This window comes from Podarcis pityusensis (genome assembly GCF_964106645.2).
Source record: "Podarcis pityusensis genome assembly, chromosome: 8".
In the NCBI taxonomy this organism is placed as follows: Eukaryota; Metazoa; Chordata; class Lepidosauria; order Squamata; family Lacertidae; genus Podarcis; species Podarcis pityusensis.
Genome location: NC_138033.1, coordinates 22333330 through 22358402, shown reverse-complemented (window position 1 = coordinate 22358402; position 25073 = coordinate 22333330). Strand labels below are relative to the sequence as shown.

Below are 25073 nucleotides of genomic sequence, written 5' to 3'. Positions count from 1 at the left end.
CTAATTAGTATTAAGGATGTGCACCCATCAAAGAATTAAGTTCAGACCTTGATCCAGAGCTTTGGAAAACATACTTCCTCTGTCTGCTGTGCTTTAGAAGGCTTCACAGTTCTGCTCATGGTCCAAGGCTAAGTCTACTGTGCAAAAGAAAAAGAAAGAGAAAGAGAAAGAGAAAGAGAAAGAGAAAGAGAAAGAGAAAGAGAAAGAGAAAGGGGGAGGAGGCTTTGTTATCCCCAGATCAACAGCTATAACTTAATCCCTTTTGGCAGAAGTGGATGACATTTGTAGGCATGCTGTCCCCTTCAAAGTGTCTAGTTGGCATCAGTCTGTCTTGAGAGGAAATAGAAGAGTGTGCCATCAGAGGTAAAGTCAAACTGTTGGAGAGCTACAGTGCCTGCTGTGGCTGTAGAGACCAGTAAGGGAGAGACATTGAAGCTGGGGTGTCTGTCTCCAGGCACTGCGGTCATCTGAAAGGGATTCTCACAAAGCAGGGTTAATGTTGCCAGCCTTCACGTCATTTCTGCAGACATCTTTAAAATGCAGAGTTGGTCTGCCAACAGCCCTGGTGCCTGAAGCACTAAACTACATGCAAATAGAGCCTGTGTGTGTGTTTGATTGTTGTAACCCGCCTTGGGACCCTGTGATGAAGGGCAGGTAATAATTGCAACAACAACAATTCTTCACCAGATTTGTTTCTGTATTCTGATGCTGACATTTTCTTAAAGTATATCCATTTCTCCTAGATCAGCTACCAGAGCATTGAATCCTCTGACCCAGCAGTCAATGTCCCTGGCCCACGACGTACCGTCTCCAAGCTCCGAAATGAAACTTACCATGTTTTCTCCAACCTGCATCCTGGGACAACCTACCTCTTCTCAGTGCGGGCACGGACTGGCAAGGGATTTGGCCAAACGGCTCTGACCGAGATCACCACCAACATCTCAGGTTGGTGGCAAGAAGAGAAAAACGGCTGTTGTTTTTTCATCTAGGCTTTGCTCAAAGTTACAACTTGTCCTGGAGTTCTTTGGGTGTCTGCCATTGCAAATTGAATGGGATGTGGTTTGGATGTAGTGACAACATCTGGCAAGCCAGTGGAAGTCATTCTTTCCCCCCTCTTTTCTTTTCTTTTCTTTTCTTTTCGTTTTTTAGCAAAAATGATGTGTGTGATGAGCTGGCTTTCTGCTGACAAGCACACCCATATGTGATCATGGCACTGTTGTAAGGCTTCACGGCAGCTGCTAATGCAAAGGGATTGTATTAACAATTCCAGCTTTCCAGTTCACTCTCTTCCCCCACCCTACCCCTGCTTCTCCTCCAGATTTCACCTATCTTTTATGCACACTTCTATTCGTTTTTCTTTTCTAGTTGACATGGCCTTATTTTAATTGTTCCCTTTGCAGCAATTCCAGCAGGATATTCCCTGCCCTCACTCCCATCTCACAGCTTTGGCGTTGCAGTCCTAAATAGTGATCCCGCTGAAGCTTGTAATTACTTAGCAACAGAAACTTCCTTTGTGGGCTAAGGCGCCCTGGGAACATTACATTTCCCAAGTTCCCTGGTAACTGGTATGCTGCTGTTGGAGTTACAAGTGGAAGTGAGGAAAGTCATATGTAAAGGTCTGGAGTGAGATTGGTGGTGGCGGCGGTTGTTTGCTGCCACTATCAGATATACCGGTATATGAAGAGTTTCCTGTGGTGAGCATATGCAGGGTTACAGGATGAGTGCGAAGGCGTACGTTCTTTGTCTTGCTCCCAATTATGGGATCAGAAGTCCAGTGTGTTCTAAATTTAGAATTGGGCTCATGGAATAAGAAAAGTGAGGAGTATTCCTACAGCCTACCACTGATTCAGGCCAAGCAAACCTCATATAGTCCTTATTCGAGTCTTGTAAGAAGTGGCCAAGTCTTGCGAAACGTCACAACAGGCTTGGCATTCTCATGGGATTTGGGGAAAGTATTGTGGGAATTGGGTGCTTCAGGGGCCACTCTGTCCATCTACATCAGCCTTTCTCAACCTGTTGTTGAACTACAACTCCCATCACCCCTGGCTAGCAAGGCCAGAGCTCAGGGATGACGGGAGTTGTAGTCCAACAACATCTGGGGACCCACAGGTTGAGAACCACTGATCTAGATGCAGCCATCAGTGTGGCTAGGTGGTGGCCCCCTCAGACTTTTCTCCTTGGTGCTGTGGCACGTGGCCAGCTGAGAGCCAACAGCAGTGTGGTGGAATAATGGCATTGTGGTGTATATATACCATTTGCTCCTCCACCTCAGGCAAAAATTGTTTTTATGAATTTCTCTATTTCTCACTAAATCAGTCGTGCAGAACCAAGCCCTTAGTCATTAATGATGTGATCAGAAGATCCTCTTCACTCCAGTCTCCAGGGCAAACAGGTGGAGGTTTGAGCAGCAATGTTGCATGGAAAACTTTCTGAGTAAAACGCTTCCAGCACTTTATTTTTCTGCGGAAAATTCTCCCATTTCTTCAGTTCATTAGGCACCACAATTGCAAGCGAATTGCAAATACAGTTTGAGGGCAGCTTAGCAGTTTCTAAGTTCTGAGCTTTATTTATTAACTGCAAGCGATGCTAAATTAAACATGCTAAATTAGCACAGCCTCCAGGGCATCAGAAAATTTCCCAGTGCTAACTGAAAATTTCTCAATGCAAATTAGGTTACTTTCCATAGGGCTATTTTCTGGAAAATTTTCTGATCCAACATTTTCTGGGAAACGCCCATCGATGGTTCCAAGCAGGCTTTCAAACAAAATCAGTCGATATCAAACTGGGCGTACAAAATTATGCTATGCAGATTTTCTTTGGTTTTCGTCATTTGATTTTGTCCCAAGGAGATGCGGACATTGGTAGAACGTGGACACCTTGGTGGTGTTGCTGACTCAGCTTCTGGCATCAGTGATAGACTGATGCCACAACTGTGCAACCAAAGAGCATTTTCATCACGCCAAAGAAATGGCGTGTGAAGTTGCTGTACATATTTTGTTTCTTGGAAATGCACACACACAGAGAGAGTATGGCTCAGTCTTCAAAGCCTCTTTGCTTATTGGCCCATCCATGAAATCTTCAGAGAAGTACAGCGAGTTAGTGGCCGAGGGGCATTGGTCTGATGCCTGGCAGCCTATTGAGAACTGTGCCGAAAGCCAGGATTTTCTCACCATAGCCTGTATCACACATATATTGCTTGGTATGCAAGAAGCAAGAGGCCGTGGACTTGGTATGCAAAAGCATCCTGCAATTCGAGTCGTAGAAATCCTCCTTTTGCAGAGGATTGGGGTCCCTTGTGGTCTCACCCAGCTTCACCATTCTGTGATTACTGGCTCTCCAACAGCCACTGAATGCTAACATTTTGTGCTCCAATACTGACTGCTGCTGAATTTAAACCAGCGAAATGCCTCCAAGTAGTTCTCTCAGAAAGCTTTCCAGACCCAAAGCTGGCTTCTTGTTACAGTGCGGCTTAAAACATTCACAAGTAATGAAAGCAAACCCAGTTTCCCCTTCCTACTTTGTATGATGGTCACACTTACTCTGACCAGGGACCTGCAGTCAAATAAATGCACCCCCGCATTGCAGTGCAGGGGTGGAGGTGGAGGTGGTGAACTTTTGAACCTTTGGATTATTGTAGTCATGTTTACTGTTTTGTCCCAGTTGCTGCAGTGGGAGCTTCTGGGCTGGGACCCCAGAGTTCCTGCTAGGAACCTTTGACTCCATGTGTAAGTCCCCTGAACTGTAGTTTGGAGCATCTCTATGGGAAGAAAAATATTCTTAGGCTGTAGACTGTCTCTACTCAAACCTATTGACCGTTGAATCCTTCTAGGCTGGGGAGGGTCTGTTTGGGCTGGGACTTCGCCTAGATAAGAGCGGCTTTCCTAGGTGTGGTGTGTTTCAGTATGCTCTTTGGATTGGACTCCTGGCTTTGTTCATTGGCATTGACTCTTGTCTCTCAGCTTTGGTTCTTTGCTAAACTTTTCCTCTGGCACAACGTGGGATTTCTGGTTCCTGGAGCTCCACTATGATAACTGCCTACAACTCAGCCCTGACACAGCTGCATCCCTCACAACTGCTAGGGCCTATAGTGGAGGTCCTCCTGAACAGCTAAGAAGGCAGGGTCCACAGGCTCTTGTGACTCAGCCAGGCCAGGCTCTGGTTGGTGGGTCATAACCTTTAATGGATGCAGTCCATGATGAGGACTGCATTGCCCCAGCAACAAATCATTGTGATTTTGAGAGGTGCTGCTTCATTCTGTGGGTGCTTGAGGCTCTCCTGGGAAGCGGACAGTGCTCAGTCACGAGCTGAGAGCATACAGGACCTTGGACAGCTCCATGTACCCCTGCTAAGACAACTGCAAGAGATGTTGCCTCTGCAGGAAGCCATAGCCACTGAAACCTCATGTAGACTGACAAGGTCTGGAGTGTAATTGGATCTGCCTCCCTGGAGAAGCCGATCTTCGGTGAGGCTGGGGAGACACACGTACAGCTTGTGACCCATCATCTTAGAGGATGGTGGAAGGGTTGTGTCTTTCAGCCAGAAGGATCCTGAATACAGTACTAGTGGAAGTACCAGAGGAAGTAGCCTCTACCTTATCTTCATCCAAGTCTTCTGTACACGGCAAGTTCATCAGGTCATGGGTAATGCAGTGGGGAAAATAGAGTGCATCTGCTGCACAAGTGCTTTCTGAAAGGAAGACGTTGGGTTTCTCTGGAGCAATGAATAGCAACTGAGCAATTGTTGCACAAATGCACCAATCATCTAGAAAGACTTTTTCTCTTTCCAGATGATGTTTCCTTTGTACCTCACAGCTATGACATGTGTGAGGCCAGGATAGTCTGGTATAGGATGTGTTGCAAGAGAGAGATGTCACAGCTCCAGCCGTTCTTTGGCAATCGGGATGAGTGGCAACTCAGTGCAGCTGAACCATCAGGGTAACCACACATCCCACTGCTCTGATTCCTTTAAATATGCTTTCCCTTGAAATGGATTCTTCATGCTCCAGAGGCCCCCTCCTCCTTTCCCAGCTACCCTGCAGTCAGAATTCAAATGGGGGGAAAAAACAGTATGCATTACATTTTACAACCCTGCTGGATAATTTACTTGCATGGTGGTCCAAAAGCTGCCTTGTTTACATTACGGGGGCTTTTGCTCTGGAACACATTTCCTAACTCAGTGGAGCGGCTTTGATGGGATCTATTAGTGGGGGTGGTCTGGGAAAGGAGAAATTGAATGCTGCCGGCCCTGTGTCTTGCTAGAAACAGTCTCAGAGAAATGATATTATCTGCATGAGTGGGAAATGTTGTCTGAGGTGGAATAGATAAGGTGGCATCACTGAGCGAGGAGAGTTTGTGTTTTTCATTAAACAGCACAGGACCTTGAGTGTGCTTTTTCTGCACTGAAGTTGACGATTTAGGGAGATAGATCTTGTGTAGGTCAGATGGATGCTGATGCCACAGACACACAGACTTGATTTTGTTTGCTTTTAACGTGATAAGCATGTGTGTGTGGCTGGAGTCCAAGAGAGTATCTTTGGCAAAGCAGATGTTGCTTCTTCAATGCATGTAGTCAAAGAGAGAGAGATGGCTGCCCTGCCCTGTGCTTTTGTTGTTACCGGCACAGGTGAGGCCACACCCACCTCTAGTCACATGCAGAGGAAGTCTGTCCCAGCCCAGAAGGAAACAGGAAGTTTACCTGCTGGCTGAACAAACATTCCTCCCCGTGTGTAAACATGTTCATTCTAGGAATGTTGTACTTGACTGCTCTGGTGTTTCACAACCCACAAAAAGTCCTAAGTGCTCACAGAGCAGTCATTCCATCCTCATCATTTAGGCTGCACTTTGCCAAACCCTTTCCAGTTCTGCAGTATCCTCTCTGAAGTCAGGCGACCAGAACTGTACACAGTATTCCAAATGTGGTTGTACCATAGATTTGTACAACAGCATCAGAACATTGGCAGTTGTATTTCCAGTTCCTTTCCTAATGATCTCTAGTCTAACATGGAGTTCACCTTTTTCACAGCTGTCGTACATGGGGTCAATGTCTCCACTGAGCTGTTCTCTGGCAGAACAGAGAATTCTAGAGTTGTAAGGGACCCCAAGGTTCCTCTCGTCCAACTTTCTGCAATGCAGAAATTCTGCCCAAAGCCATCCCTGGGGGCACTCAAACCACCAACCTTCTAGTTAACAGCCAGACACACTGACCTATTCCTAAGGTCTTATTCCTGGTCAGTTGCCATCAGTTCACTGGACATTCCCATCAAAGCTATGTCCCCTTTCCCTCACATCCTTCCCAAAGTTTGGAGAGTCATTTCTTCTTGTTGTTTCTTACCTACTCGAAAGCTGCAGTGAAAATGACCTTTCACAGGAATGGATCTGTGGAGTGCTGGGTGCCCTGCTCACTGTAGGACTGGATGCACTCACCTCTGACAAGCTGACAAGTGGATTTGTGGCTTCCTGCCCTTTCCTATCAGCTGCTACACAACATCTTTTTTAAGTAGAAATGCCAGAGATTAAATTTGGGGCTTTCTGCATGCAAAAGATGTTCTCTAGTCACTGAGCCGTGGAAGAGCAATTGTTTTTGCTGGCACAAACTTGTCAGAGGAAAGTCACCTGTCCCACAAATAAATAGATGTTCCATCTCTGGGACATAGGATTAACATTGCCTGAAGATGAAGAGATTAGCTTTCGGTTTTGATCATCTTTTTCTTTTTTTTTAAAGGAAGCAGCAATACCATAGTTCTTAAAATCTTGGATCTCTTTGCACTGATAGAACCAGTAAAGTTGTTGAAATCACTGAAATTCTACAGCGATACATTTTGCATTACAATCCTATTCCATGGTATCCAACACAGTTTACTCCCGAGTTTAGGATTGCAGCCTGAAAGTGTTGAAAAATGATCCAGTCAACGTACAGAGTGACTACAGCACAACATAAAGTGATGATCACCGACTTGTATGGTTTTAAAAGAGGATTAGGCAAATTCATGGAGGATAAGGTAATCAATGGCTGCTAGCTATGATGGCCATGTTCTCTCCCCCACTGTCAGAGGCAGTTGCTGGGAATTGCAAGAGCTGTTGAGCTCAGGTCCTGGATTTCCTATTGAGGCATCTGGTTGGCCACTGTGAGAACAGACTTCTGGGCTAGATGGACTTCTGGCCTGATCGATCAGGCCTCTACTTACGTTTGCATTTCTTGTATCAGAAGAGCACCAAGTCTCCCATTTCTCTGTGTATTAGGGATCTGAGTTACACATGAGTGTGCACATGGTACGAAATGCATGCTTTTGCCATTACAACAATAAACCTTTGTTTCAGGAAAAGAAATAAATCTTATATCCCAGGCACAGGACAAATGTTTTTTTCTGGATGGTGCCAGGATTAGGGTGGGCAAATCACTCTTATTTTCAATCTGTTGTTCTGTCCTCTTTTTGCATTAACCTCTGATTTTGAAGAGAAAAACAACAACCGCAACAACATGAAAGCTTGCATTTGAACACATATTTAAGTATTTTCTCCTAAAATATATACTTCTAAATGTTTCCCAAACCTCAAAATATGAACTTTCAGCCTATTTTAGGGCTGCAATACTTTGAAGAGTAAAAAAGAGGACACACAACAAAGAGCAACCATTTAAAAGGCCAAGGATACAACACACAAATGCTATTCATCAAAGGCACCCATGCTCTTCCCCATATTGCACTAAGGAGAATCATTTCCAGACCCCATCACACGCCTACCAACATGGGGAGGTAGGGGTGGAAATAGGACCCTCAGCAGTAACAGCAGCTGGTCCGCTTCACCCCACGGAGAACGGGGTTGCCTGTGGCAGCGATTTCCAAGCCTGATCTTCTGCAAACATGGGAGTGAGATGGGGAAGGAGGAGAGAAACATATTTGAGCTCCCCACTCCTTCCCTACATGGGAAGGCGGTGGCGCTAATGGAAGAATTGGAGGAGGGAGGGACTGAGCAAAGGAGCTTTGTGGGAGGTGGTGGGCGAAGAACGCAAAAAGCGGACTGACTGGAAGGGACCAACACAGGAAGTGAAGAAACAGGAAGCGCTTGTGTGTTTGCAACATCACCCCCGCCCTCCCCCTCCTGCACCAGTGGAACTGGGAGTTTCTCCTAATAGTTCCAAAGGGTGACGTAAGGCTTGTTTTCCTTTCCTCCTGAGGAGGAGTGCATATGATACATATGCAAGGAAAAGAAGCCTCTGCCTCTGCTTCCACTTCCCCATCCTTCCCTGTGGCATCCTGACCTCTCAGAGACAGTTGAGCAGGTATGCAGGGAGAGGGATACCTGTCCAGAGGTGGCTGCATTCCATGTTGCCATGACTCACCTGTCCTCAGGCAATCAACCAACAGCCCGTCCTCCTTCGTTGCCTCCAAAACTCCATTCAGATGTGCCAGCGCTGCCTACTGTTGATTAAGATGGATGACAAGGTCACACAGTCCCGAGAGAGAAGCTGGAGCAGCAAGGCTGCTTGCAACACCTGTGGTTCCCAACTGAGCCATGGCTATGTGCGGGGCAACCGCTGCACAGAAGGCAGGGTGCCGTTATCATTTGGTGAAAACCCCAGACATTTTGTCCAATTTTTAAAATCTTTTGGGACAGAAATTTTACCCCTGAAAAAGAGGAGATGTCCAGGAAAAAGACAATGTATGGCAACCCTAGGGCCCTATTTTGATGCTTTTTTGATGCTGAGTACTGCATCAGAGCATTAAGGAAGCATGGAAATCAGTGAACGGACAAATTCTAATCCATCCATGTGTCCAGGAGGTATAGAGCAAGTTCATTTGTATTGGAAATAGCAAAGATTGCACCCCAAAGCATGTCATTCCAATTAGAAGATGCAGTGGGATCCCAGAACTTGAAATAGTGACAGATTTCAGAGTCCTTTTTTGCCAAATGAGTAGACTATTACTGATCCCATCAATTGCCCTTTCTTTTTCTCTATGTTTCAAGTTTTGGCAGTGAAGCTAGTCACATCAATGCCCACAGTCTGCCATATGAGCTCCTAGTTGTGCCAAGGCTGAAGAGCTGGGAGGGAAGTTTGGGTCTGTAGTCATACAGCCAGGCATTCTGGGAGACAGAGAGGAGGCCAGGCTGGCTCTCAGGAGGAGGCAAAGCTGGCATTCTTTAGAAGATTGTCTACTGCAGAGATAACAGAACCCCCTGCCGCCGCCACCCCATAATATATGCCAAGGGGAAGATTACAGAGAGGAAACAAAATACTCTGCCTTGCAGAGGCACAAACAAGGGATTAATTGGGCTTCATTAACAAGCCATACAGTACTTAGGGCTGTTTGCTAATGTCTGTGGTGTAGCTATTAACAGTGCTGAATTGGCTGAGATGTTTTTTAATAGGGACACAGGAATTAGGAGGCAGCAGGAGGTGGACCTGAGTGACTGCTGATTAATCAGGACCTGCAGGCTGTAAGCAAAGGGAGAGTGAGGGGCAGGGGGTATCTGCAAGGGAATCGTGGAAAGGTTTTGCTGCATTGGCTGAAGGGATGGCATTGGACAAAGCAAGGTCTGCGGAGGTACATTTTCACTTTCCGGCAAACTAATGATTCTATTAGCTCCTTTACCGGTGACACTCCAGAGTTTCAGGCAGGGAACATTCCCAGCTGTACCTGGAGATGCCGGCGATTGAACCTGAGTCCTTCTACATGCAAAGCAGCTGCTCAACCCTTCACCATTCTTTCATATTTCTGCAAAGAACTTCATCTTCCTGCTTCTCCTTCCAGTTTTTTTTCCTTTCAGCCAGCATGTTGTCCCTCCCCTTGTTTTTCACTCATCCGGCTCTGTCAGAAGCAGAGCCAATTAATATGTCCTTCCCCTTCCTTTCTTCCCTTTCTCTTGTCAGAGCAAAAAGAATTGTGGGATAACCATGGCTTTCAGAATAATCAGTGTGCAACGTGGATGGAAATGAGGTGCAGCGTTTTATGTTGGCATAAGCCGGGGACATTATTCAAAAGGAGAGAACTAGTCAAGGAAAAGAGAGCCGAGGGTTCTCAGTTCCATACAGCTAGGGCTGCCAAACATCTAGGTATGATCTGAAGTCCCCAGGCTTGCCTGGTCCCCTCCAGGTGGCAAGTGGAGGGCTTGAATCTTCAGGTGGGCAAGAGTGCCTTTAATAATAATAAGAATTATTAAGAAAATTGTGCATACAGCTTGCAGGCTTTAGTCTGGCAGGAGCTGGCTGAAAATGATACTTTCCTCCCCTCCCCTCTCCCAATTAACTCCCATCTCCAGGGCCCATACTTTGATGGTTCCAGGGACAACATTGTGACATCACCAGAAGCCTCCCCTCCTTGACACCACCAGAAGCTGCTCATAGATCTCAGATTTGGGCCCTGACATCTCAGGGTCTGGGATGCTCCTGACTTGGCAGCCCTACACACAGCACACATTTTTTCCCCTCCCAAAGAGCAACCCCCAGTCCCCCAAACATTCATGACTTTGCCTCCCTCTGAAATGCTGTCACATCTGGAATCCAAGAGCTGATTCAGATGCACATCAAAGAATGCTAACTGGCTCAGTTTACCACGTGGGAAGGAGGCAGTTGCTGGCGCTCATAATTCATCCCCCCAAAAAGTGCCATGGGAGTTTTGGTGAAGGCCAGTTATTTAAAACGAACCAGTTGGATTTGTCTTTCTGATTCATTGCGCTCATGACCTGGAGAGGAGGCCGCCTAACTGCTCTGTCAAGAAGCTGTTCTAGGCAGCGGGAAACAGCTACACCTAGGCTTCTTGAGGAATATGATCTTGGCAAATTCCCGTTCAGCCTAATCTGTGCTGCATCTTCCAGTTTAGTGTGCAGATTGGGATCAAGTTATCTGCGGGCTTTCACACTTCTCAAATGTTAAGAGACAGTTCTCAGCTCAAGAACCCGGGAGCAGAAAAAAACCTTGCCTTGCAATGATGGTGGTGGAGATAAAGATGTGCCCCCACATCCCCATTCTACTGGTATTTCCTGTTCATGGCAGTACCATCTGGAGAGGGCTTAACTGATGTACCCAGGGACTGGGGGTGGGAGGACCAGATGGAATGGCATCCAATGGAGGCAGTTTTGAGAAGGGAAGAGCCAAATGACATGTGGTCTTTGCCATGGTTGATGGGGGCGGGGGAGACCTCCCTGTCTTATATCATTCTCTGATATATCTGGATGGCTTGAATGAGCGTCTCCATCCCCATCATTCAGCCCAGACACTGAGGCTCAGCTCCAAGGGCCTTCTCCCTGCAAGAAGTGAGGTTACAGGGAACCAGGCAGAGGGCCTTCTCAGTAGTGGCACCCACGCTGTGGAACACCCTCCCATCAGATGTCAAGGAAATAAACAACCAGCTGATTTTTAGAAGACATCTGAAGGCAGCTCTGATTAGGGAAGTTTTTAATGTTTGATCTTTTATTGTGTTTTTAATATTCTGTTGGGAGCCGCCCAAAGTTGCTGGGGAAACCCAACTAGATGGACGGGGTATAAATAATAAATGACGATGATGATGATGATGTCTGGTGATGTAGACAATTTTGGTAAAGAAGGAACCAAATAGCTGTTGCTCCCAACCAGAGCATCTATAGGAGGACTTGCACTGTCTTAAATCAGTTTAAACCAATGTAAATGCAGAACCTCTCTGGGTTCAATACATGGCTTGCTATTTCCGATGAAACATCACTATGCTTGGAAGTCACAACAGCCCCAGGATTGTCCTTCTTGAGCTTATATCCTTTCTGATCACTGTCTTTTGTTTTCCTTTTTAGCTCCTAGCTTCGATTATGGGGACATGCCCTCCCCTCTGGGAGAGTCGGAGAGCACCATCACCATTCTGCTGAGGCCGGCGCAGGGCAGAGGTGCCCCTATCAGGTACAGGAAAGCCCATCTACTCAAGGGACTCATGCATACCACCTTTCAGTTTTGAGACAACAAAACTTCATTTATGAAATGGAAGGGGGATTGTCCTTTTCCTGCTGGTGCTTTCTCTCTCCCCTCCTCCTTGCTTTTAAAATAAATATTAATTGCAGTTCCAGAGGTGGGTTGGATTTGGGTCATGACTGTGGTACTAGCAAAGGGCTTAATCCTTCCCATCCCCCCATGTCATTTACCCAGTTTGGAGTGCTCTCGTTTCTTCTTCCAAGGTAACTCAACTTCTGCTTTCCTTGAAGTTCTATTGTATGTAACAGAAAAAGGAGCTTTTTAGCCTCTAGGGAGGAATCTCCTCACACTTATTGGCTTATAGGAGCCAATCATAGTGAAAGGAGGTGAGTCAGTAACTGAGGATTGGCTTGTAGAGTCACTCTGAAGAAGGCAGCTGGGAGGAACTCCAAGGAGGAACTGTTCTGTATGCTCCATTTAGGAATACTGAAACCATACGGTTCTTCGCTTTCCAGGGATCATGCTGCAGAAATAGTAACAAGTCTTTGACCCCCTGCAACCCCAGACTACTACACATCTGATTGAGAGCCATCCACAACCAGAGCAAGAATGGAAATGTGAGGGATATGGCTGGCAGCGTTCCTTTTTGCCATCTTTGTAATTAGACTTTAATGCTGAGAATTGGCAAGCGAGATTTGATTCACCCACTGAACACACATGCCTCCCCACCCTAAGCACCTGTCTTTTCCAAAGATGGCAAAGGTTTGCCTGTTGATTTAATGCATCCCTTTTGAAAAGCGCTGGTTTTAACATGGTCTGTGCCACAGTACGAAACCTGCCCGTGAATGCTTTGGGGCATTTAAACAGTCCCTTCTGACACACTGTTATTTGCCTTTCTGCTCTTGGCTGAAGGGTAGAGAAAGTTACAAATAGTGCCTCTGACTTGGCATCTTTAATTATATATAACCTACAGCCAGCCAGGCCTGATGTGTGTGTGTGTGTGAGATCAGCTGCGCTTGGCCTGCAGGTCACAGCCGTGGAGTCTGGAGAAAGGGAGAGGGAGAGGGAGGGAGGGAGAGAGAGAGAGTCTCTGTGGATTTCCTGCGGCTCTTGCTTGAATGTCTTGAGCAAGTGTCTTTGCATCCCATGTGCACCTGCTGGATGGAATCCTCTTCCCTTGACTTTGGCAGCAAGGAAACGCGAGTACATCATCCTCAAAGCTCTGTGCCTTAAGTCTGGCAGCCGCCTCTTCTAAGACTCCTTAGCCAAGCCATGCATCATCTCCCTTTGCTAGCTATTCCTGTTTCTTACAAAATCGGGCAGCATAGAAATGTTGTTAAATAAATGATCATCATGCGGGGAAAGGGGATGGCGGCACCTCTGCTTCCAGGAGTTACTTGAAACCCACTAGATCTTCTGCCAGTAAGGCTGAACATTTGTAATCCAGTGTCTGCAGGATGATGGTATAACCAGTAGACTCCAGCATAGACGGGCATTGGCAAGCCACAAACTCCCATGACTGTACATTTGACTGTACATGGCTCCCCCCAAAGAATCCTGGGAATTGTAGCTTACCTCTCACAGAGCTATGATTCCCAACACCCTCAACAAGACTACAGTTCCTGGAATTCTTTGGTTGGATTATTCTCCAAGGGTTTGAAAAGGCAGCTGTAAGTGCAGGTGCCAACCCCCTTAATCTCAAAGCATTCTGATTTATTTCAGCCTGGATGCCTCAGCTGGTTAGAGCCTTTGTGCTGATAATACCAAGGTTCCAAGTTTGATCCCCGTATGGGACAGCTGCCTATTCCTGCATTGCAGGGGGTTGGACTAGATGATCCTCAGAGTCCCTTCCAACTCTACAGTTCTATGATTCTGTGAAACCATCTGATTTCACCCCTTTCTGTTCTCTTTCTCTCTCCAACCCGCTTCCTCGGACTGTGTCCCCAGCACATACCAAGTCGTTGTGGAAGAAGACAGGCCTAGGAAGGTCAAGCGGGAGGTGGGGGGCCAGGAATGCTTTCCGGTGCCCCTAACCTTTGACGACGCCATGTCCCGTGGCTCAGTTCACTACTTTGGAGCCGAGCTGCCCCCCAGCAGTCTCACAGAAGCCAAGCCCTTCACGGTAGGGGACAACCAAACCTACAGCGGCTACTGGAATCCACCGCTGGAGCCCAAGAAGGCCTATCTCATCTACTTCCAGGCCATGAGCCATCTCAAAGGGGTGAGTAGCAATGTGTTGGATTAAAATGTGATCAGCTGATAGACTTCCATAACCTCTGGAAATTTTGGAGCTCTGGGACTACCACCAAGAAGGCACTGCTGCTTCCAGATCAGCTGGAACTTAAAGTGGGGAGCTCACACTGACTGATCTTAACCTGATTGTCTGGGGCCAGCTCAGCCCCCTGGGATTTTTTTTAGAAATCAATGATGCTGAGGATTGGACCTTGCATTTTACAAGGGCAAAACTAGTGCATCATCACTGCAATGGTGGCTGGTGGTATAGTGTCCCATTCGCCTAATAGACTAGCCTGCACTGCACCACTGAGCTACACCCCCTTTCCTGTGTCATTAATGTCCAATCTCAGCTGCTTCTGCTTCTTCCTGCCTGGACCTGAGAGACATCCTTGCCTTTTTTAGCAAGGAAGTGAGCAGCGGTGCCATCAGGGCAGGAGTTGGGGGCAGCAGAATCAGCAGGAGACCTTCTGATGCTTAGCTGTGGTCCTTCCCCCTTTGCCATCTTTGGAATGGTGGTGGTGATGGGGTAGAGAGTATGTAAGACCGTTAAGTCCAAAGTCTAAAAATCATCAGACTGCACCATTGGAAATGAGAATACATGGATTTTCTTCAGGCTGTCTACAGAGGGAGAAGGGTGGGGATCTTGCTCAGGCATCTCAGCAAGAGACAATTCATTTGACCCCCTTTCTTGCAGCGACTCCTTGCATCTGCTAACATTAGGAGATGTCCTCCAAGGACTCCAGGCCTGTCCCCTGCAGCTGCCCCAGTGGGCTGTTCTGTCCTAATCTGCAAGACGATCAAGCTTGGCCTGGCTTCAACAGCCCAGCTTTCATTGCAGAGACAAATCTGATCTGACTAACCCGAGGTTCTGTTCCACGTCTGGGCAAATCTCTTTCAAGGTGACTGCTGGAACAACGGGGGGCATCCTCCAGAGGATCCTTGATGCCTTGACTTGACACATTCCTGCAGCTTCCATCTGAGCCACTGGGGGTGCAGAAGTGGGCAGGCAATGTATTGCCGCACCTATAGAAGTCGAAGGCTGTAGAGCCACATGAAGGAGTGTGTGCTGCCAGAGAGAGCTGGCAAAGAAGTGGGAAGGGTTGCCATTAAATGTAAATCCATCAATTCAAATACAGGAAGCTGCCTTTGACCAGGTCAGATTTTTTGTCCATGGAGCCCAGGGTTGTCTGCTTTGATGAACAGCAGCTCTCAAGGGTCTCAGCCTCAGACTGTTTCCCACTACATGCTTGCTAACTGATCGTTTCAATTAGAGATGCCGTGGATTGAACCCAGGACATTCTGGGTTCATGTTCTGTGTTATTTTCTGGAAGCAAGGAAATTCAAATGTTACAGGACCACGGACAGCTCCAAAAGAGCTACTTGCTACAACCAATGTTGGGAGAAGATTGAGGACTTTTATGCCTCCTCCAGGCTACACCCACTAAAAGCATTTGGTTTTTTTGTTTTTGTTTGTTTTTTTAGTTTTGGGAGGGGAGAGATCACTGGGGGCATACATGATAGAGGTTTCTAAAATTATGCACTATGTAGAGAAAGTGGACGAGAAAAAAAGTCTCCCTCCCCTCCCTCCACCTTATCCATAATACAAGAACTCAGGGTTGCCCAATTAAATTGATGAGAGCAGTTTTCAGAACAGACCAGAGAAAGTGCTTCTATGAACAATGCGCAATTATCAGTGCTACAGATGTAGTGATGTTAGTTTAAAAACAGGGTTAGACAAATTCATGGAGAATGAAGCAGTATACACACCATAAATTTAAAACACCTCTCCCCTAAAAAATAAATAAAAATAAATAAATTCTGAGAATTGTAGTTTGTTAAGGGTGCTGGGAGTTATAGCTCTGTGAGGGGTAACTGCAGCTCCCAGGATTCTTTCAAGGTGTGTCTCTGTGTTTTAAATGTATGCAACCTAAGTCCATTGGAGGCTGTTAGCTAGGTAAACGAAACCTCCAGGTTCAGAAGCAGTTCCTCTAATTGCAAACTTGGGTAGTGAGTGCCAATAAGAATGGAGCCAAATGGGGCCACTCAGAATCATAAGAACATAGGAATCTGCCTTATACCAAGTCAGACCATTGATCTATCTAGCTCAGTATTGTCTACACTGACTGGCAGCAGCTCTCCAGGATTTCAGGTAGGAGTTTTTTCTGAACTCTACCTGGAGATGCTGGGAATTGAACCTGAGTCCTTCTGCTTGCAAGCCAGATGCTTCAGCACTGAGCTATAACCCTTAGCCAGAAACTAGGTGGACATGTTGACATGCCCCAAAATGTCTTGATATATTTTTTAAAAAATGCTCTCTGAACAAAGAAACAAAGATGGGGAGCAGGGAGACAATATGGATTGAGTGTGCTCAGTAGCCACTAAACCTTGGAATGGCCTCCATGAACTCCTTAGTCCTAGAGAAGGGCATGGTTAGCTGCCTGGACTTCTGAACAGGAACACTGTGGCTTGGAGGCAACATTTTGTTGCATGTCTCCTTTGTGCTATTGAGCACTAATTGCTGGTAATAGCATTGTTGCATCCATGCCTTGCTTGTGGCCATCCCAAAGACATCTGACTTAGTCACTGTGGGAAGCAGGATACTGGTATATGTGGAGCGCCGGTCGAATTCTTAGAACTGTAATGACCCCAGGTTGGTAATGATTGACAGAAGCTGTTAATTTCACAGTCCAGCTGCAGGGAGAATAGAATAGCTGCCTGTGTGAGCAGGCAGGGGAGGATGTCTTGGAAAGCTTTATGCCCCAGCTGAGGTTCTTTCCAGCCTCCTCCTTATTGCTGCGGTCTGGTTCTCATGCACCCAGCATCCAAATATCCCAAATGGCACAACAAGGAATCCTAACATAATGAGTAGATATAGATTATGCACATTAAGGAAAATGATGCCCATTTGTTTCATTTTCATTCTTCCATCTGCAGTGATTGTGTTATTAGCATGGCGTTTTGGCAGGCGGGCAGGCAATGCAGGGGGGTGCTTGAGGAATCCCACTGGGCAGGCGAGATAGAGAGGGAGGAGACAGGCAGTGCAGGAAAGAAAAGAAAAGTGAGGAACAAAATGGTTTCTCAGCTGGGCAAGTGAGATGGCTCTCTATCAACCTGAGAGGTTACCATATTCTTTCGTGTATAACACGCCTCTGTGTATAAGACACCCCCTATTTTGGGGGACTCCAAATGAAGAAAATGGGGGGCGATTGCTCAGAGTTGTTGAGTTTTTTTGTGGGGGGGATTGCCCGTAGTTACAGAGCTTTTTATGGGGGGGGGGGGTGTAGCCCAGAGTAGCAACAGCCAAAAAACACCAGCCCTGGCCACAGCAACAAATAACACACCAAATAGCCACTGACTGCCTCCAGCTCGTGACCCCCAATTTTTAACATAATTTTTAAGGAAAAAATGTCATCTTATGCTGTACACAGAATAGTATGGTGTATTCATTTCTATCCATAGGCCATAAATCTAAAGGAATTCAATGCTATGGAGCAAATTCCTGTGCAAGCTTTGCGAGTCACTGCAAATGGCATCATTACGATTTAAGAACCAGCTTTTAAATTGGGTGTGGGGAACCTGTTTTCCTACAGATATTGTAGGGCTTCAGCTCCCATAAGCCATAACCAACATCAGGGGGGCCATTGGGGGTACGGGTGGGCAGGGACCCAAGGGCCCCCCAAATTTTCACTGAGGGGGCTGGGGGGGCATGGTGACCTTGCACACGCCATGTTGTGTGGTGTGTGTGAGTATGTTGGTTGTAAAATGGGGTTTTTCATGTTCATATTGCTATTTATTTAAAAGAATGCATATATTGCATTCTGGTGGAATAACTGTGATGGGATGCAAGCAGGCAGAACAATATTCATTGTAAAAATACAGAGTAAGTTTGCATAAAGCTTCGACAGAGTGTTGTTTTCCCTTCCCCCTTTGAAGCAGAGTTGTTAAACGAAAAGGAAAGAAAAACCAGGCTTCACGGACCAGTAAAACCTGACTCTCTCTTTTCTTCCCTGTTAGGAAACGAGGCTGAATTGCATCCGAATAGCCCGGAAAGGTAATCATTCTTCTTAGTGTGTTTTGCCTATATTATCCCCGTCTATTGTCAAATGGCCTTTCTGATTTGCGCCCTCTTGTTGAGTGACATGCACTAGTTTTACTTCCATAGGTTTGCAACAAAGTGGCTGCCGGCGAGCCAGACAAGAGTTGCAGAGCCAGCCCATGATATTTTGCTGCCTGAAATGTCCATCCCATCCTTCCTTGAGGCAGATGGAGTTATGTTGTCATCTGAGCCAGGAAATACCCAGGGGTGTTGTTAGGGAATGGCTCAGGTAGGGGTGGGCAAATCTGTAAACGTCGGTTTCTCTCAGTTTCTCATTTTTACAATCATAAGTTCAGTTCATCACATTTCCACATCTAGGGCCGGATTTAGGTTTGATGAGCATAGCTGTCAACTTACAGATTTGAAAATAAGGGACCAGCAGCCTCGAAAATAAGGGATCAGCAGCCAAAATAAGGGATTTTAGTCAACCAGCTGAAATACGAAGTTAAAAGGGACCAGATAATTTGGGAGAGCAGCGCCAGTTTTTAGCCCTTCGTTTCCAGAGGTTGCTGCTCAAGACACCAGCTGATGAAACACTGCAATTAAATAACTACAAGCAGCAACCACTTTTCGCACAAAACAAAGTCCAAGCTACGAAGATGCTGCTGCAGTTCTGTATCTTTTCTCTCGTGCTCCATCTGCTGCTCTCAGTTCCATCAGGCAGGGCGGGAGGAAGAGAGGGGGGGAAAATAGCGCCCAAAGTAAACCCGCAAAGAAGACCATCTATGCTAGTCTACCACTACAAATCTATGGGAGAAGCACTTGCGGTCCTTCCTCCGCTTCCCCCCTCTATGGTTAGCCCTTGGAACACCTGCCCGTGCCTCCGCCTCCTCCTCCTCTCTCTGAACTGCTTTCTCTATGGTTGCCCTCGCTCTCCTCTCAAGGCTCCTCAGCAATTCATAGGCCGCGCCAGGCTGCCCATCTCATCTGGGTCCTTCGGCGGTGCAGCCGCAGTACGGCCTAACGTACTCCCCTACCAAACATGTCCAGAACACAGTGGCGGCGGCGACTGGCAGAGGGGAGGCACCCAGGAAATTTAAGGGACATCATCAATAAGGGACAGCAGCGGGACACGGCGCTGGGATAAGGGAGGGTTGATGAGGCCCTAAGCTACTGAAGGTAATGGGGCCCTTTATATGTCCAGCTGTCCTTTGTCAACAACAAATTGTCGCTGTTTTTTGTGCTGAATATATGCTATATGGTAATTTATGGACCTAATAGGTATCATAGGAGCCTGCACAACACAAAACACTGTTGCTGTATGTAGATTTTATTTTATTTGTTTTTTATCTTATATTTTGGAAATGTACATCCAGTTTTTTTCCTTTCATTTTTTTGGGGGGGGGGGGCTCCCAAGAGGGTGGGGCCCTAAGCTATAGTTTGTTTAGCTTATACGTAAATCCGGCACTGTCCACATCAGTTTTCCATAACACCAAAGGCACAATTCCTATATTGTGCAGAAAGGACCACCTGTGGGCTTGTCCTCTCAAGATATGGGTTGTAGCAGAAATAATTTTCCCTTAAGCAGAATTTGGGATTTAATTTTCCAAAATGGAGTGGAGGCAGAGCTTGTGCCATCATGCTTTGTATCTGCAATTTTAGTAAGCATGCACGCATAGTTTATAGGCTGTGATCCTTAATACACATACTTGGGAGTAAGTCTCATTGAACTCAGTAGTACTTACTTCTGAGTCGACATTGGTTGCCATATGTCCTCTTTTTCCAGGACACATCCTCTTTTTCATGAGTATGTAAAATGAGAGTCGTCATAGCGATCCATAGTTAAAAGCAGAAGTCAGCAGATGTGCCCTCTTTTTTGATCTTCAAAATATGGCAGCCCATAGGATTGTGGCATAAATGAAAGTTTCACTGCACCATCGCATTTGTAGTCTTCAACTGCTGTATACACAGTGAGTGTAGGTCATGCACACCTGCAGCATGAAACATAAACAGTGAGAATCAATTTGAATTCTCTGCCAAAGTTCATGGCAAAACATTCAGATAACAGATTTCACTGCAAAGTTCCTCTGCAGGAATTCTATAGAATCACTCTGTGGATTTTCTCACACATCCCTCATCTAAGCCTAAATCACATTTTTTCTAAAACAAATAGAAATGTAGATGCTCAGCAAATCGAGTCATTTGTGTAGATGTTTTTCTTCCCCATAGCAACATGTTCAGGGTCTAAATAGGAAATGAATTTTCTCCCTGGCATCTGGATAATCCATTGTCCTCAGCTGCTGCACAACTGAAACATTTGTTTTGGGTTAAAAACAACAAGACTGAGCAAAGAATAACGGATCTTGTAGGAGAGCAAATTTGTTGTGCCCTGGATTGGGGGCCCTTTCAACCTTGCTGACATATTTTCAAAGCTGAGAACATGAACAATTGATTTGGTCTGCCATGTGTTCTGGACATGTTTGGTATTTTATAATGGTGGCTGGCAATATTATCCAGGAAAAAATTGTGTAGCTGGCGGTCACCACGAGCGACTCTTCTGAAATTGATCAAGGAGATATTTCTGGGTTGTTCTCTCTCTATCTCTCTCTGGATCCTGGAATTTCAGCAAATAGCCAAATGCTCAGCCTTTCACTGAGATTGAACTTCAGGGCCTCCCATGTGTTTAATAAAATTCCTTGCACTTGGCTAATATATTTTGCTCCCTTTTGGATTCAGGGACAGAGAGGGGATGGGAGGACTAAGCCCTTAATAAAGCAAGTTAAAAATTGTAGTACAGTAAGAAATGAAAAACGGACATAGCTATATGTGCACAAATGTAACAGCCATGTATTGGTGAAAAGAAGTTACAATAAAATAGGCAGCGTATTATCACAATTGCAAAATGTGCATTTCTGCAAGGCTTACAAAGATCCACATAGCACAAGAATCATATTAAAGAATGCTCTAAGCAACTGACAAGTATCATTACACTTGCAAAGAGTACGTTTCAGCAAGGCTTACAAAAAGCAAATTATTATTATCGTATTGAAGGTTGCTCTAAGCAGCTCACAATAGGCTTCCGGATAAGGTCATGGATTGCCAAATCTTCTTCAGATGATAACACCTCAAAAGGATTTCAAGGCTCTGATTGCAGTTTTCCAAATGGATAACACCACTGCAAAGGTCCAAAATCATAGGCAGGAATAAATCCACAATAAAGCAAGTTAAAAATTGTGTCTCAGTGAGAAGTGAAAAATGGCCACAACTATGCGTGTGCAACTGTCTGGTGAAGAATATTGAAGGACAGCAGGGATTAAGAACCATATGATGATTCTGTAGGACCGGGATCCCCAAACTGTGGTCCATCGACCTCCAGGGCTAGGCAAGCTTTATTCAAGTGGATTTGCAGCACTGCCCACGTTAGGCACCCATATTGATCTTTTTCAATTGTATTTTATTGCTGATTTTATTTCTTGTGTTTTACTGCGTTGCAAGTTGAGTTCTATGGAATGTGAGTTGTAATGCAATGCAATGCAGTATGAGGAATAAAAGAAGCAATAAAAATACAATTAAAAATCATACAGCATCTAGCACAGCAAGGTGTGATGGCTACGACAGGCAGAAAAATCGTTAAGTGGCCTGCCAAGACCACCAAAAATTCTGAAGTGGTCTTGTGGGTGGGAGTTTGGGAAGCATTGGTTTAGGGAAAGGGTGGAGACTCTGTTTTGGATCAAGGGCCACACTCCCATCTGTGAGCCAGTTCCCAACAGCAAAAGGCTCCCCCCTTATAAATTATAATGCTGAGATGAAGATAGCTGCTGTTGCTGGTGGTGGTGATGGCAGAGGAACAGGAGTAGACTCTGCCTATAGTTCTGCAAAGAGGTATTGACTATTAAACCTGAAATATACTTGGAGTCGAGAGTGGATTTCATGCTCTTTATTCAGCTCATAGTGATGAGGAGGAATGGGAGTTCCCCCAGAATGTCTGCTTTATATACATTATTTACACAATGGGCCCCACGTGATTGGCTAATTCTGGGATTCTCCTGTAGGCCAATCAGGTTGCGGATTCACTTCCACCTAGAGTTGGATTGGGGGGCTCCTGTGGACCAATCAGACTGTTGCATTCTGAATCCTATTGTTCTAGGACCAATCAGACTGCTGCATTTTGGATCCTATTCAACTCAGTACATAACAAAACCACTCTGAGAATTGTAACTTTGTAAAAGGAACAGGGGCTTCTTAACAACTCCCAGCACTCTAAACAAACTACAGCTCCCAGGATTTTTTGGGGGAAGCTATGACTGTTTGTAGTGGTCTAATGCTGCTTTAAATACATGGTGTGAATGTGGCCAGTGTTTGAGTGCTTCTCCTTGATTAGCTGAGAGTGCTTCTCCAAGCCTCCTTTGTTATTATGATTAATGAAAAGTGGTCCTGGAAATCTTCCTTATAGTCATTTGTAATAATACAAAATTTGTTTTATTCAATATAGCTTTCTTTGAAAATTTCAAAAGGAGCTCCTTCTCGACCCCCACCCCCAAATGCAGAATAAATTTCCAGCAGCGTACAATTTGGGATTGTTAAGATTGCTGGGTGAGGATAATGGGACTCATTTTCTTGGGGGGACTGTAACTTTGGGCTGCATGCAGTGTTAGCCCTACTCAGAAGAGACCCACTGAAATGAATAGACACGACTATCTTACGTCCATTGATTTAAATGGGTTTACTCTGAGTAGAATTTAGCAGGCCATGGCCCTTAGTCTTGGGACATTTCCCCTGCTCCTTTTAAAACTGTTGCAGGTGTTCTATTGTGTTTGGCAACTTTTTATCCTGCATTTTAAATCAATCTGTTGTCAATGACAGACCACATTGGGACTTATAAATGTGCACAGGGTGGTACTTCAAGGCTACAGCCCTCTTGTTAATTTCTCTTTATGGTTCACAACACAGCAACTGGGCAGATGGAGGTTCCTCTGTGGGATTGGAGGAGAAGGAGGCCTTCCACGCCTCTTTCTGTGTTTGTCTGTAATCATGTCCTGTCCTGTCCATTGATCTGTTAAATTGGGATAGCAGAGCATCTTTTTTAAACCGAGTAAATGATATGTGTGTGGAGCACGGGATGGCATTTTCTGGAATGCAGAACCAGAGCTATCTGGAGTTATGCACATGAATCAAACTGGCAGAGACTTGCTGGGAGCAAATGTACTGTGGAAGTCACACGAGCATACACACAGTATTAGTTTCAGCTTAGTTTATTGGTCAACCAAGAAAGCTTGACTCCTTCCTTCAGCTACAAGCATGGGAAAAACAATACCAGGATACAAAATACAATATAAAGCAACAGTAAATCCAGAGACCGATCATTATCAGCCTGTCTGTTGAAGGCTTGAATCTCTATGAAAGATCCCTCTTGGAAGTTTCTGGGCCTGGACAACATATCACCATGGGATCACCCAGACTGGTTTCCATTGATTCCACAGAGTCAAAGAAGGGACTTGAACCAAGGGTCAACACTGATGCAGCTGAACTTGCTTCAAGGGTGCTTTGGACATTATGAAGCGTGCTTCATAATGCTCTCCGCAATGCACAATCAGTATCATGACCTCCAAATGTTTGCCCCTTCCTTAGATTGCAATTCCCTTTCATCCTGCCTCTGGACCACCTGCTCCTGAGCTTCAGGCCCCTTTCTATCACTAGTCCAAAGAACGGAGGAATGTTTCTTTCATCCGCTCCTCACTCTCATCTCTGATGCTTGGCATGCTGCCATGGGTACGTGTCGGGTGCAAGGATCGGGGCCTTGCCAGGCACATAAAGTAGGGGAGGCATAGAGCACTCAAACAAATTTGAATATACTAATTCAGGCTGCTTTGGGGGGGGGGGGGCACGACAAATTCCAGCTACCAGGATTTACTCCACCCCACCCGCAATCTATTGGTAAGAACTGTTGGTTATGTGCATATTAAAACTCAAACAGGTGCTTCTGGGCACTTTAAGATGGTGGGTGGTTAGTTTTTCACCAGCACTGTGCCAATGGCCCATCAAGTCCAGCATGCTGTTCTCACAGTGGCTGGATTCAAGCACAAGGGCGATCTTCACGTCCTGTGGTTTCCAGAAATGGGAACATATTTCTTCTTATTATTGCTGCTCCTCCTTCTTACTAATAACATAAGGGGAAGGGACAAAACACTTTGCACTCCAACCCCCATGGCTATCCCTGAACAATGGCCCTAGCCAGGAGCCAGGTGCACCATGTGGTGGGGACCGAGGGGTCTTCAGCCTCCCCTAATTTTTCAAGGAGGGGGCTGGGTTCCCCACAAATCATGTGGCCCTGCCCAATGTTGTGCAGGGAGGAGGCCAAGTGCTGGCATTGCGGCAGCGGCATACCTGCGTGTCCTGGCCCAGTGCTAGGTGGGGACGACGACTTGTCACATGACATGTAACATGATGTGTCATGTGATGCGCCCCCACAATGTGAGGGGCAAGTCAGCGCCCTTGCTCGGAGCCCTGGGAACTGTAACCTTCCCAGTGCTACTGTCGTGTGTTAATAGCAATGAGAAAGCCACAACACTTAGTGTTCCTTGGACACAGCGTGCCAGCAGAACAAAAGTAGCAAGAGAGGCATGCGTGGCTCTTTGGGAGGAGGCAGGTGAGTGGGTGAAGGTGAGGGCTGTTGGAACTTTCAAAGACAGGTTGCAGGAGGGACTGGATGACACCATGCTCTCAAGGAAATCTTTGGGGGAACACCAGTATCTAAAACAGCTTTGAATTGGCTTTCGGGTTGTCGGGGAGAATGAGCTACTTTCTGATTTCAGGGTGAATATTCTTGTGCTCCTCTCCCCTCAAGCCTGACTAGGAGAAGGTCACCCATCACTGAAGTTAAAGCCTTAGCAATGGAGGAGGGTAAGCAGGAGTGGCAGGGTTTTAATGAAGA

At 46.0% G+C, this 25073-nt stretch overlaps 1 protein-coding gene across 10 annotated transcripts in view; it reads left to right on the top strand.

Annotated features, from left to right (window-relative positions):
* The window catches only part of PTPRU (protein tyrosine phosphatase receptor type U), a 375331-nt gene that overhangs the window by 244893 nt on the left and 105365 nt on the right, over positions 1 to 25073 (top strand). For all 10 annotated transcript variants that reach the window (XM_081015389.1, XM_081015387.1, XM_081015391.1 and 7 more), the window contains exons 10-13: positions 744 to 945; positions 11760 to 11862; positions 13819 to 14092; positions 18121 to 18157. In XM_081015389.1, coding sequence (XP_080871515.1) covers positions 744 to 945; positions 11760 to 11862; positions 13819 to 14092; positions 18121 to 18157 — 616 coding nt within the window. The remainder of the gene's footprint in view (positions 1 to 743; positions 946 to 11759; positions 11863 to 13818; positions 14093 to 18120; positions 18158 to 25073) is intronic.